Genomic DNA, 12,984 nt, shown 5'->3' with positions numbered 1-12,984 from the left:
GTCTTTGTCCAGTAAACGCCTTTTTCTCTCTGCAAAAATCAAATTTCTCACACGATTCATGTTACATTGCGTTTTATTATTATTACGTTTTTGTCGTGACACTTCAGTCTTGTGAAACTTCCCCTCTTGCGTCCAATCTGTGATGTAAAGTGACTAATGTAATGGAGGATTTGGGAGATTTCTTTTTTTTTTTTTTTTTTTTTTTTTTTTTTATATAATGTGCCTTCACAGCTTTCTGTCAACCAAAGTTTCATTTTATTTGTTTGTTTTTGGCGGTCTACCGTGTTCACTTGTAATGCTGCGTGCCATTTGTTTTTAAAGCAGAGGTGGGGAACCTATCGCCCCGGGGTTCAAAAACGGCCAACAGGAGCCGGGCATTTGGGTAGGCCGGCAAAACCTTGATCATTTGATATGGCTGGCCATGCAATTTCCCAAATTAATAAACCCATTTAAGCAAAAAGTGTGCCTCAGTTTTTTTTCTCTCTGAATATACTATTAGCATTGTCAATGGGGGATTTAATCAAGTTTTTCCACCTTTGCTTTAAAGCTTTTCATGTTGCATGTGATGAGTTATCGGGATGCTCATCGTTGACTGATTTTCAAATTTGAAACTCCCCCCATGCATAAAATGCTCATTGTGTGTAGTTTTCAAGTGTCCTTACATGGCAACCTTAAGTGAATGCCTACATGTACAGTTGAGAGAAATAATGTGCGGAGTCGTACAGATGTGATGTAATCACGGCCGGAGCACCTCAAGTGTCACATTTGTTTTACCATTTAAAGTTTCATTAATTTTTTTTTTTTTTTTTTTTACAGTGTAGCCACATACAGTTGATGTTTAAATGTTGGTATTCAAATACAAGAATGAGGCAGAATCTCCCTGCTTTTTAGATTTGAATATAACGGTTGTAGCTTTTGTCTCTACCACTGGGGGCCGCATGAGCAGCTGTACAGAACAAAAATCTGCTAAAACACATCGGAAGCCACTTGAGACGAATGTTCCAAACAAGTGACCCGTATTAACTTTGGTGCGTTTGTGCTGCTTATATTTGATTTCCCCCCTTTTCCTGTACGCGAGAGTGTAGCAAACAGATCCACGCTGATGTGGAATGGTTTAAAAAAAAAAAAAGGCAGTGCTGTGAAATTTATTGTCATGCTCTTAATGCTGTTTTTAGCGGAGGGGAGATCGTCTTCAGGTGTTATAACTTAGAAGAGTTTATTAGTGTTTCAAAGACGTAATAAACGACATCAAACAATGCCATGTAATTGTGTTTTAATGTGCCCAAATATTCAAACATATTAACATCGTTTAAATCGTCTGCCGGCCATGTTTGGATGAGTATAACATTTTTATATTTTCCCCAAAGCAGACTGCAGACCACGTAACGTCACGCACCTGCCCGCCAGGTAACGACACGCCCCTGCCCGCCAGGTAATGACATGCCCCTGGTCACAATGCGTCAGACAAGGGACATGGGAAAGAATTATTAGAATTATTGTTTTCCCCAATTGCTTGCTCATTGTAATGCCTCGTACCACTAAAAGTGTATCATGTGACGAACAGACAAAAAAGAAAACAAGAAAACCATGGAAAATGGCAATATCTGTTGATTATTTAAATTCTCATGCGCTATTTTGTCGTCGTTGCTATATTTGTTGTCATTGCTCTATTTGTCCAAACAAATGCACTTTTAGTTTTACCAGCGACTTAAAATGAACAAACTGCAGAAACAAGGCTGGTCGAGTAATTTCATGGACGCAAATGCCCGGATGCAGTAGGGCGTACGCTACCTGAATGCAGCAGCCAATCATATTTCAGCGGGCGTATCAACTCGTGTGGCATCAAAACAATTTGAACAGCATGAACATTTGGTGAACCGCACGAATGCTTCCAGTCAACACATCAGAAGTGCTTGATCGCCTCCCGGTGAAGAAGGCAAACGTCCCCTTTTTCGTCGCCGCCGCCGCGGATGCTGCCGTTCTCCTGCACGACTGACTCGCGTAAATTCCCCTTGCTCAGACTGGGTACGTACGCGTCTCTTCTTTACACTCAACGCACTCGATGATTTACAAGTTCTTAACAGGCAACATGGTGGCGTTCCGTTTTATAGGAGACGACTGTCAAGTGGAGTTCAAAGTTAGAAAAGACGACTTTTGGAAGAAGAAGCTGTCAAATGGACCTGTATGGCGTTGCACTTCCTACTTCCACGTCGAACGTCATTGGGATTTCAGTGCTTCGTTCCAGACCACTTGGAAATTGGGGGCGGGATACTAGCGGTTTACGACTAGCAGGGGAAAGTAAACAAAAATACAGTTGGCGATTCGATAAGCGCCTAGTTTCGAATTTGACATTTTTTTTATGGGGGCATATTAAAGCCGGTATGATGAAAGCTGGTGAGTGTGCAGACTATTATATATTCCGAGTGTTTTCGAACGCACCACGATAAGTATATTAACCGCGGAGTAATAAAAGACAGCAGTAGAAAAAACAAACATATTTTTATGTATTTTTATATATTTTTATACTCATCAATACTATGTGCTACTCTTTCAAACCAGACATCATTGTTATGTAGAAGCAATATTAACTTAAACATCAATTAAAATCAGTCATATTTTTTAAAGACAGAAAGTCGTCTGCGATTAGTGTAGCTTTAGTGCCCTCTTGTGGTCACTTATGTTAACGGAAATGTAATTCCCTTGACGCGACACGCACGATTTATTGGTTGGGCACGAATAAATACAATATATATTGATCTGTCTGTCATCAATTCATGTTTCCTACACGGATCAAAGAAAGTTAAAAGTGACTGAGCTACACTGCAAACTACAGCTGTGAGATATAACAAAATAAAAATATAAATATATATTGTACATATAGATACATATAGATGTAAAATGTCTATCGTACGACATAATACTCTTATATAGTGAGATTTACCTTGCTGCTACTAAGGGAGTCCTGTCATTTCTTTCCCAGCGTGAGAAGAAGTGGTAAAAGTGTCAGGAAATAAATTTACTGGATAATTATTATGCATGCTTAAATGGTACTTGACGCACTGTGTTGTGTTTATTTGAATTATTTGCACTTTATTGCATTCCTAGATATTATCAATGGGACCACCGAATTGAATTGCGATGGTCTATATAAAATTAGTACTCCATAAATACATGTTTGTTTTTTTTCTGAAATCAAAGATCACAGAAAATTACCGTTGGTTTCATGCAATTTTAAGGCAAATGTAACATGATTCATATCATCGTGATATGAAATGTTATCACACAGTTCTACTGCAAACCAGAATGGACAAATGGTCAAATAAAACCACTGCCTGCGTCATATTTTTGCCAAAGTCCTTGTATTGGGTTGTGCACGTGTACCTAATAAAGTGTCCTAAACTTGTGCCACCACCCCAGCAGAGAACACACGACGCTCTGGTTCTTCTTCCAGCCTGTACCAAGTCACGAAGACCAGCAGATGGCCAGGCTGGCCACCCCCAAGGACAGCTGGGTGTCCCCACATGTGTTTCGCGGGGTTAACTTTGACTGTGGAACAAAAAAAAAAATGGAATGTCTTTAATGTATATTTGTTTATTCTAATAAAGCACAGCTAACAAACAACACTGCCTCTCTCTCCCTCAGTTGTAAAGTGATTCGCAATGGACCCTCTGTATGTTTGAAACATGTGGTTTGACAATAAAAGCAGAAAAAATCTGTTTAAATCAAGTCCTGAATACGTGTCTTTAACATGGGGAAGTTTGGAGCTAAACACAAGATACAATTAAAAATGTTTTTAGTGAGCTTTGAGTAGCAACGCCGCCTTGTGGTGTGACCGTCGTTTTACATTTTGGATTTATGTAGACACAGCGGTGCTAACATGGAAGTTGGTTTAAAAAATATGAATGCGTAATCGAAAGTTACAAGTGAATGAGGCAGGACATGTTTCGTTATCAAGGTGGGGTACTTTCAACTTTTCAGATGCATGGTGGAGGGGGACACCAACCAGTCCTACCAAAGCCACACTGGTGAAGAAGACGAATTGGGCAGAGCGGTGATGGGTCGTGAAGTAGTAAGGAAGTCCATGTGGCATGTTAAGCGTATGAAATTTGACAGTGACGCACTGAGGCAATAAATATAACCAAAAAATTTTTGGCGGCACAGATTTGGTAGTCGAGTGGTCTAAAACTTTGCATGCGGTTCAGGCGACCCTGGTTCGATCCCCACCCAGCGCTCCGTTTCCAAATTAAATGAGAGCACCAAGCGAGTTTCGAACCCGAGTTTCCTGCAGCAAACGTAAAGTCTTTAACCACTCGACTACCACGCAGTGAGTTTGACGTGTCGTGTATTTGTATTTATACGATTGCCTAGACACTAAGAACCCGTACGTCATCAGCACATTGGATAAGATTGACTTCAAAAGGGATTGTCACCCCCATGACATTATAGTCGAGTGGATTACTCCTTCCCCTATAACTCGGACGAGTCGGGTACGATCCCCAGAGGAGCTGGTTTTGCTCACCATTAGAGCTTTCACGTTGTAGCTAGTTTCTTTACTATTAGTTTCTGTGTTCAATAAATTGTCAATTTTTTACGTTTTTTTTTCTGGAAATGACGTAATCACCGGAAACCTATATAAGTGGAGCCAAACGAAGGAATCATTCCCTTTCTCACCTCTGACAGCTCCAGTCGTTCCCGTCCAGCTGCTCCACACGCATTTCCACAAGATGACCGAAAACTTTGACAAGGTGAGTGTTCACTCTTTAATCGCCTCTTAAAACTCGCGGCTTTTTATCACTTTGAACGAAAAGTCGCACTTTTGGCGTGCTAAAATGCTAACCTAAAACGTTTGCTGTAGCGTTAGCAATTAAATTCTACGACCTGAAATTGCACCAAAACGCATTTTTTTGGGGTGCGTACATTCTGGTACATGGATGAACGCTATAATTTAAGTATTTCATTGCAATTTGTGTACTAACGAAGCGTTTGCTCCAACCTTTTCCAGTATCTGGACGACAGCGCCGTTGTGACGAAGGTAAGTAGAGACGAAGGTAAGTAGACAAAACATGGGACAATTCACACACAAGCATGCATCAACTTGATTCCTTCAGTTTAACTGTGAATTTCTGTCCACAGGTGCAAATCTTCAAATTGAGCTTCAAGTGGCCGACTCCTGTGACTTTAGAGGTAAACAGTTTTAATCAAGTGTCTAATTGTCTTATTTCTGTCCACAGGTGCAAATCTTCAAATTGAGCTTCAAGTGGCCGACTCCTGTGACTTTAGAGGTAAACAGTTTTAATCAAGTGTCTAATTGTCTTATTTCTGTCCACAGGATTCCATCTTGAACAGAGCGGCCAGATCGACTGCAAAATGGCTGAATTCCTGTTTTTAGAAACACAAGATATCATTAAACAGACTTTTAAAAAAGGATTTGACTGCGTGCTTATTCTTATTCTTACTGGAGGCTTGAAAAGGCCTGAATGAGCCTAAAATGGCTGACTTCCTGTGTCTTTTTGGGAAATGGCTTCATGAGACTTTTGCTGGTCAACCACAATTGCTAAACCACTAGCTTGGAAGGCTGAATATTGGAAAATAGAATGCTTGCTTACATTACCGTGTCTTTCAGGCCACCGTGCTGCTGCTGAAGAGGCGTCCAGCTCTGCTAACTGGTAAAACACTCACCCTTTCACACCCGTACAAGTGTTTGACTAATTATTTTTGCATATGCTCACCAGGTGGCCTGCTGTGATTTAATCGCGAATCAGCAAAGGTGTCAAATCCAAGTCCAGAAAGTTGAGAACAAGATGAAGTGAGTTTTTAAAAAAAAAAAAAATTAAAAAATCATGCTTGACATGTTTGTTCCGCAGTTTTACCAAAGCTGTGGTCAGAACACTCAGCAAGGTACTTGACCTTTCACCTGTCCATGTTTGTCCTGCTCTTGTCCACCAGATGGCGCTGGGGAACCTGATTGGTGAAGCAGAGCTCGCTCCCCTTCAAGGTTGGGACCTGTTGCAAAGAAACTCTGTGAATCAAAGTGCTTGACTGTTTTGTGGTTCTAGGTGGCGCTGGTGCAGGCCTTCAGGAAACATGGCGTCATGATCAACTTCCTGTCAGGTGACGCAAGCTACAAAATAAACTTTGCATAGTAAGTTAAGAGCACTCACCTGCTTTCTCTTTTGACTTGCAGGCATGCAGTGCAGCTTCCTGTCAGGGACTGTGCCACTAGACCCGCCACCTGCTGTGCAAAGAGACAAATTCTGCATCAACATGCTGAAGGTCCTCAAAGCTGCCGACATTTTCAATGTTGAGACGTGCAAATAAACGTACTAAATAGCAGCTTGCCTGGTCCCTTGTTTTTGTTTGTCCACGCTGGAGAAGCCTCCGCACCAGTCCCGAGTTTCAGGAGCTGGCCAACTGCAGACTTGACCGTCGGACATGTCGTCCAACTTGCCACGGTGTGCCAGATGACCGCATCAATGAGAAGCTCCTGCACAAGCTTACTTGGCTGCATTTCTGGTTAGTAATAATTGGCGTCTACTCACATGTTGCTTGTCATGCAGATGGAGCCACCGGGGTGAACCGTGACTCAAAGTGCAGCTGCCTGAGGAGGAGCCCTCTGCTGGTAAGAGAAGGCACATTTCATTTCAGCGAGCATGTTCCAAAGTTGAATGATGACACTTTCTGTTTCCAGTGTGGCGTACCTGCTCACAGCCCAAGACGAGTGCAACGCAGACCGGAATGGTTTTCTTGTTGCTTCTCATCCACGAGGTGCTGAAGCCGAACTTTGAAGCAGCCTGAGAAGAAGTGGGAGACATTTACACTTGCACGGTACGCTCTTGAAATTCTTCCCACTGCACAATCTTCGAGACAACCTCTTTGATACATTTTTTTTTTTTTCCCCTTTCTTGGCAGCAAGGAACATGATCAGCTACCATCATCATGCAGCTGTGACCACCCAAGTCCCAGAATCAACTAATCTTTATCTCTGGTAGGTTTAAAGCCAAAAAACATCTTATTCTGCACCATGGGTTGACTTAACATTTTGACTCACAGATGCCTTTTTGTCTTAGGTCCACACGCTTGTGTCCACGTCGTTCTTCTCGCTGCCCGGCCACTCCACCAGCTGCCCGGCCACTCCACCAGCTGCCCGGCCACTCCACCAGCTGCCCGGCCACTCCACCAGCTGCCCGGCCACTCCACCTGCTGCCCGGCCACTCCACCTGCTGCCCGGCCACTCCACCTGCTGCCCGGCCACTCCACCTGCTGCCCGGCCACTCCACCTGCTGCCCGGCCACTCCACCTGCTGCCCGGCCACTCCACCTGCTGCCCGGCCACTCCACCTGCTGCCCGGCCACTCCACCTGCTGCCCGGCCACTCCACCTGCTGCCCGGCCACTCCACCTGCTGCCCGGCCACTCCACCTGCTGCCCGGCCACTCCACCTGCTGCCCGGCCACTCCACCTGCTGCCCGGCCACTCCACCTGCTGCCCGGCCACTCCACCTGCTGCCCGGCCACTCCACCGCCTGGCAACGAGCAGACTGTCATCCAACTTGTAACTTGTTTGTGATTGTATACTCTGCAAAAGTAATAAAGCTAGATTACAACAAATACTTTAACTCTCTACTTCATTCACAAACACATCACAAAGATCTTCATTCATCCATTAACTTCTAACTAAACTAACTAAAAAATCTTACTTAAAAAAAAAAAACTAAAAAAAAAAAAAAAAAACCTAAAAAAAAAAAAGCTAGAATTTTTTTTCTAATTTTTTTTTTTTTTTTTTTCTCCCCAGAATTTTTTTTTTCAAAAAAAAAAAAAATACTGGGAAGTGGGTGGAGCAAGGCTGGAATACTGCCTCATGATTCGCTGATAGCTCTGGGAGTGGGTGGAGCAACGAGGATCAAACCCTGTGATTGGTTGAAAAGTAGGTGTGGTTATGCAAATAGGAAGCGCTGTGATTAGTGGGATTTAGTAGGTGTGGTATGCAAATTCAAGTGATGTGATTGGTCGGTTTGTCAAAAGTGGGCGTGGCTATGCAGATACCTGTAATCTGATTGGTTGCGGGCATGATTATGCAAATTAAAGCTTCTTGGTGATTGGTGGAATTAATAATGAGCTTTGCTCTAATTGGAGAGAACTAAAATGGGGGTGGCCATGCGAATTTGAAGCAACGTGATTGGTCTGGTTTGTAAAAGTGGGCGTGGCTATGCAAATCTTCGCGTTCTGATTGGTTGTGGGTGTGGCTATGCAAATTTGAGCTCCACTGTGATTGGTGGGATTAAAAGTGGGCGTAGCCATAAAAATTAAGTCTTGTGATTGGTTAATTTTTTTGGGGCCATGGGTATGCAAATTAGAGCTGCACTGTGATTGGTGGTATTGAAATTGGGTGGATTTAGGGGTCGGTCATAGCAGGAGATAGGTTTTCAAAGGCACTTTTGAGTCTTCAGGTCAAAGTTGCACTTGAGTCACTCCATGGGACACAAGCCTATTACTGTTCCCGTCCATCTCACATGACCCAAAGCTCGATGAATTGAAAGATCTCGAGTTTTGAGTCATGTGGAGACAAACAGGAGTAGTAATGGTACACTTGTGTCCACAGTAGTAGTGACTGATGTGCAACTCTCACCTCAAGAATTCAAGCAGCCTTTGAAGAGCTTGCTACTTGCATGCATTGAGGGCAGATTTACCAATAAAACGCAAAGACTTCCGTTCAAGTTGAACAATTTATTGTACAGAAAAGCTGACATGACAAAGCATTTGACCAGGCAACGTTTGTGTGGGCGAGCGCAAGTTGCACACACAAACGTTGACGACAGGCCGTGGATGGAAGCAGTGTTGTATGCTTGATCAGCTGCTGTGTGATGTCACTTCCTTCTAATGATGCACACACAGTAGATGTGGCACCAAGGGGGGCGTGAGCACATCCGCCATCTTCCACTGACACAAAAACTAAGTGCCATGTACTGCACATCATCGTCATACACTTCTGGACATGTTTTTCAATGACACTCATGTGAACCAAGTAAGTCAAAAACTAACTCGGCCCACATCAATGTCATTGAAAAACATGTCCAGATGTGTCTGATGATGTTAGTGGAGTACATGACGCAGAAGTTTAAGTTCAGTGAGAGAAAGGTCGGCGCACTCACGTCCACCTTGTGGTAGAATGTGACATCACACATCAGCTCCTCAAGCACACAGCACTGCTGACTACTCACATGTGTCCAAATGCAGGTTGCCGTCCCATCCGCATGGCCCGCAGGTCCGTCGGCTGCACCTTTGGACCTGAAGCCTCCTCCATCTGGTCAGGCGGAAACAAAACAAAAGCAATGAGTAACACTTCTTTACATAAAACGTTGAATATTGTTGCTGTCCTGTGACAAACACATGTCCAATTTCAGAAAAAAAAAAATTCACATTAATGCGATGTCTGTAACGCGGAAACACCATTCACATAAAAATAACATTGAAAAAAATGGACCTAAGTGTTTTTCACAAGACAGTGACAATATACTTTTCAACTATTCCAGCATTGAGAGAATATAATTGAACATTTTCACAAGTATTTGTCATTTTACCAGAATAAAATGGTATATTTTTGCGTAAATTCCAAAAAGTGGCCACACATGTAAAGCATGCGTTTGAGTAATCAGCTCCTGGCTTTTTCTCCACACCGGACATACAATAATCAACTAATGCTTCTTTTAATCAATAATGGCCAGATACTTAAATAATTTGATGATGTGCCATGTGTACAGACGTAGTCTAATATTGTTCAAAGCTTGACCAAAGTAGAACTACTTGAAGGGGCAAACTGCTGCTCTGATAGCATTCTGTCACCTCTTGTAAAAATACCACTTGATTCTCGTAATATTGCAATTTTTCAAATCTCACAACTTGATATGTTATGACTTAAAAATAGAATGTGTATTTCTTTAACACCGTATCTTTTTAAAGGCAAGGTTCCACATTAACAGTTGCCCGGGACCACTACATGGCTGTTGGACATTTATTAAAAACAATTCGGAAAATAGAATTCAGCTTTAGCTTGAGCAGGTGTAGCTCATGTTTTGATCCACCAGATCGAGGCACGCGCTACAGACAACCAAACGGGAGAAAATGCAGAATGCGCTACCTTTGTTGTAGACGTTAGTCGCAAGATGTACAGGTGGAAGGCCAGCAGCATGTGAAGCCATCAATCTTCCATTGTTGGACATCAGCTTCTGTGACACAACAAACAAAATTCAAGTCCACGCGTTCCATGATTTACTTGTGATTGACACCTGGGCTCAATTTGTGGGCGTGTTTGTTGACTAGCCACCCTTTGTTGACATTTGATTTTCACCTAGCCTGACGTAGAGAGTAACAATAAACAAACAAGAGAAACATGCTTTTACCTTGTGTACATACATATACAGTATACAACATTTAGAGTTTAAAAATGTTTGAAATACTCACTCGAAACGGTGGCAGACATTTACCGGAAATAATTTTTGCTGAACCGGAAGTTTACGGAAAGCGACGATGTTCAATTCAAGTTCAGGCGAAGGTTTGCCTCCCCCTGGCGGTTGTTTTCCTATGGTGTAACGTTAGAATAGAAAGTGCGTGTTTCATTTAATAACCTGTTAACGCAAAACATCCTTCCAAATCACTAGTGGAGAGGGGAAGGGGATTGTGATTTTTGCGGTTTTTAAAAATCAACGCTTGGTTGTCCCAAAAATATGAATGGGTGCTAGTTTTCGTTTGTGTTGGACACTTGACCTTTGGAGGGCAGTAATGCATTTGTTGTGCCCATGCAGTCTACCGGAAAGGAAAGAAGAAAGAACGTCCATCCATTCATTAGCTAAACCAATATTCCTCAGCACATTGTAATTGCAACGGATCATACTTTCCCCCACCTTTTAGGGTAACAGAATACTTCGTGCATGGAAGTTATGGAAACACTTCCAACCAAAGCTCCAGCAAGTCGGCCACAACTGAGAGTGAGGTATGTGACCTGCTTGATTGTCAATGCCAAAATATGGACCAAAAACTAACTTTTTAATAACTTTGAAAACTAGGGTTATTTGATAAACGACTGCAGATTCGGAATCAGCACCAAAAAATAAGTTAGGAAATGCATTTGAATCTCTGATTAGAAAAATTTGGAAAAAAAAACATTTCAAGCCGCATGTTTTCCTCACCCAGAATGCATTGCCCGCTTCCATTTTGGATGCCATGCTTACTACCACGTCAAGTTTTTTTATATTATTATTATTTATGAGTATTGTTTTTGCGTCACATGTTATTGTTCAGCGAAGCATGCATGCTTACTATGTTTGTTGGTGTTGGTTCTACAAATCGAAGGGAAAAAGGCGGATAGGAATTCTACAGACTCCCGGATTCACAAATCAGGGAGTTCACGCCCAGAAAAAAAAAAAAAAAGTTAAAGGCGAAGACTACTGAAATATACAGAGCCAACCTACCTAAGACTATGTTTGAATTTTTTCTCGGATCCCTTTGTCACAGGTAAAATTCACGACTGAAATACGGTCGCTCTTTGTTCCATTCTTCAACTATAGTATTTTTATCTCTTTAGATAGACTTTCCTGGATTATATATATATATATATATATATATATATATATATATATATATATATATATATATATAAATATAAATAAAATAAATACATAACATTTTATATATATATATATATAAATAAAAATAAATAAAATAAATACATAAAATTTTATATATATATATATATATATATATATATATATAATTTTATGTATTTATTTTAATGTGACTGTCCTGTAGAGTAGTGCGTTGCCCCGCTAGTGTGAGGCCAGCAACAAAACAAAACCTAAGAGGTTGTTTTTTTTCTTTCCTTCAGCGCAGCAATGAGATGAATCGGGTCAATGTGTCAACGAGCGGCCCGTACCAGACGTCCAAAAGGTCGCAGCACGCCTCCAAAGCTCCAGGCCGCCCTGTCACAGAGAGGTAGGTACCCGTCAACCTGACGCGTCTGCAGCCGCCGGGCTCGCCCACACCGGTGGTGGAAGTAATTCCTCCGCCTCGAGGCTTGTCATTTCCCCGTTTGGTGCGAGTGGGTGGTTTGCAGTCTGATTGTCGCGCTGCGCGCGGATGGATGTGACGGTCCGTGCTGTGTTTTTGGGCCCAGACGAGGGTAGACACGCAACTTTATGCCCCGTGGTTGACAGTACAGTTTAATACATTTATATTTTTGCTCAAACTATAGGAAATTATAGTATGTCCCCAAGCAAAAGCACATGATCATTTATCGAAAACAAATCGAACCTTGAGGAATTGGATTTTACAAAAGGACCTGTTGAGTTTATATGGAATAATAATAACAATAAATTGATTAATAATAAAAATATTTAATTACTGACAGAGTTCAAATAATGTTCGACCAACAACAATTTCTCTGATCAATAACGTGTCGCGTTTAAACTCAAGTGTCTCATTAGAGCTCAGATGACTGAATTTTTTACTGTTTGTGAACTTTACTATAAATTACTGAAATGGTTGATTTTTAACCATTCAATTAATTTTTATATTTTGTTGTATTGTTATTTTGTATTATTTTTCACAATAACTTTTATTTTTTAGACGTTCAAGACAATACAATAATGCACCTGTTACTGAAAGCATACTGAACACCAATTGATTGGCTAACTGCAGGGGTTGGCAGCCCGCTCCGGAGCCGCATGCGGCTCTTTCCACTTTATGTTGCGGCTCTGCGTGGCTTGGGAAAATAAATTATAAGTGTCTGATTGAATTGCATGTTATTTGTCTCAAAAACGTGCATCGTGTTTTCTTAGTATAGTCAAAGTTTTTGGCCACTTTCATATGTGGTGCTATATTGGATACCTGTTGGATTTTTTTTTTTTTTTTTGCAATGCGACTGCGGTCTGAACCTCCAAGTCGCACGCATTCGAGATTGACGTCAGGAACCCAAAATGCGCTACGCATCAGTGC

At 41.7% G+C, this 12,984-nt stretch overlaps 1 protein-coding gene and 3 long non-coding RNA genes across 10 annotated transcripts in view; 3 read left to right on the top strand and 1 right to left on the bottom strand.

Annotated features, from left to right (window-relative positions):
- Positions 1-1,308: 1,308 nt before the first annotated feature.
- Positions 1,309-3,621, top strand: LOC147127355 (uncharacterized). Of its 2 annotated transcripts, XR_015084254.1 has the most exons (3): positions 1,764-2,025; positions 2,112-2,394; positions 3,418-3,621. It is a non-coding gene; the product is annotated as an uncharacterized LOC147127355 (long non-coding RNA). The 2 variants fall into 2 exon arrangements; XR_015084253.1 differs by lacking the exon at positions 3,418-3,621 and having other exon boundaries at positions 1,309-2,025; positions 2,112-2,756.
- A 780-nt stretch (positions 3,622-4,401) lies between these two features.
- LOC147127354 (uncharacterized) lies at positions 4,402-7,586 on the top strand. 4 transcript variants are annotated; one of them, XR_015084251.1, is made up of 12 exons: positions 4,402-4,745; positions 5,003-5,032; positions 5,232-5,282; positions 5,624-5,806; positions 5,947-5,995; positions 6,057-6,111; positions 6,185-6,273; positions 6,376-6,452; positions 6,558-6,619; positions 6,689-6,825; positions 6,910-6,985; positions 7,068-7,586. It is a non-coding gene; the product is annotated as an uncharacterized LOC147127354 (long non-coding RNA). The 4 variants fall into 4 exon arrangements; XR_015084249.1 differs by having other exon boundaries at positions 4,455-4,745; positions 5,003-5,048; positions 5,134-5,282; XR_015084252.1 differs by lacking the exons at positions 5,947-5,995; positions 6,057-6,111; positions 6,185-6,273; ... (3 more) ...; positions 6,910-6,985; positions 7,068-7,586 and having other exon boundaries at positions 5,624-5,856.
- Positions 5,085-10,498, bottom strand: LOC147127353 (uncharacterized). Its single transcript, XM_086020814.1, has 8 exons — positions 10,456-10,498; positions 10,133-10,220; positions 9,216-9,298; positions 7,049-7,520; positions 6,699-6,791; positions 6,325-6,616; positions 6,162-6,235; positions 5,085-6,003 (listed from the first exon to the last, which is right to left on the bottom strand). Exons 2-5 carry the CDS (start codon positions 10,212-10,214, stop codon positions 6,703-6,705), a joined length of 726 nt encoding a protein of 241 aa, XP_085876940.1. The 5' UTR covers positions 10,215-10,220; positions 10,456-10,498; the 3' UTR covers positions 5,085-6,003; positions 6,162-6,235; positions 6,325-6,616; positions 6,699-6,702.
- A 322-nt stretch (positions 10,499-10,820) lies between these two features.
- Positions 10,821-12,984, top strand: part of LOC147127347 (uncharacterized) — a 42,607-nt gene continuing 40,443 nt past the window's right edge. For all 3 annotated transcript variants that reach the window (XR_015084278.1, XR_015084280.1, XR_015084279.1), the window contains exons 1-2: positions 10,821-10,984; positions 11,876-11,982. This is a non-coding gene — a long non-coding RNA (uncharacterized LOC147127347). The remainder of the gene's footprint in view (positions 10,985-11,875; positions 11,983-12,984) is intronic.

This window comes from Filicampus tigris, chromosome 21 (assembly GCF_054856515.1).
Source record: "Filicampus tigris isolate MCC_2025a chromosome 21, RoL_Ftig_1.0, whole genome shotgun sequence".
Lineage (NCBI taxonomy): Eukaryota > Metazoa > Chordata > Actinopteri > Syngnathiformes > Syngnathidae > Filicampus > Filicampus tigris.
The sequence above is the reverse complement of the archived record's forward strand: the minus strand, read 5'-3'. Positions and strand labels throughout refer to the sequence as shown.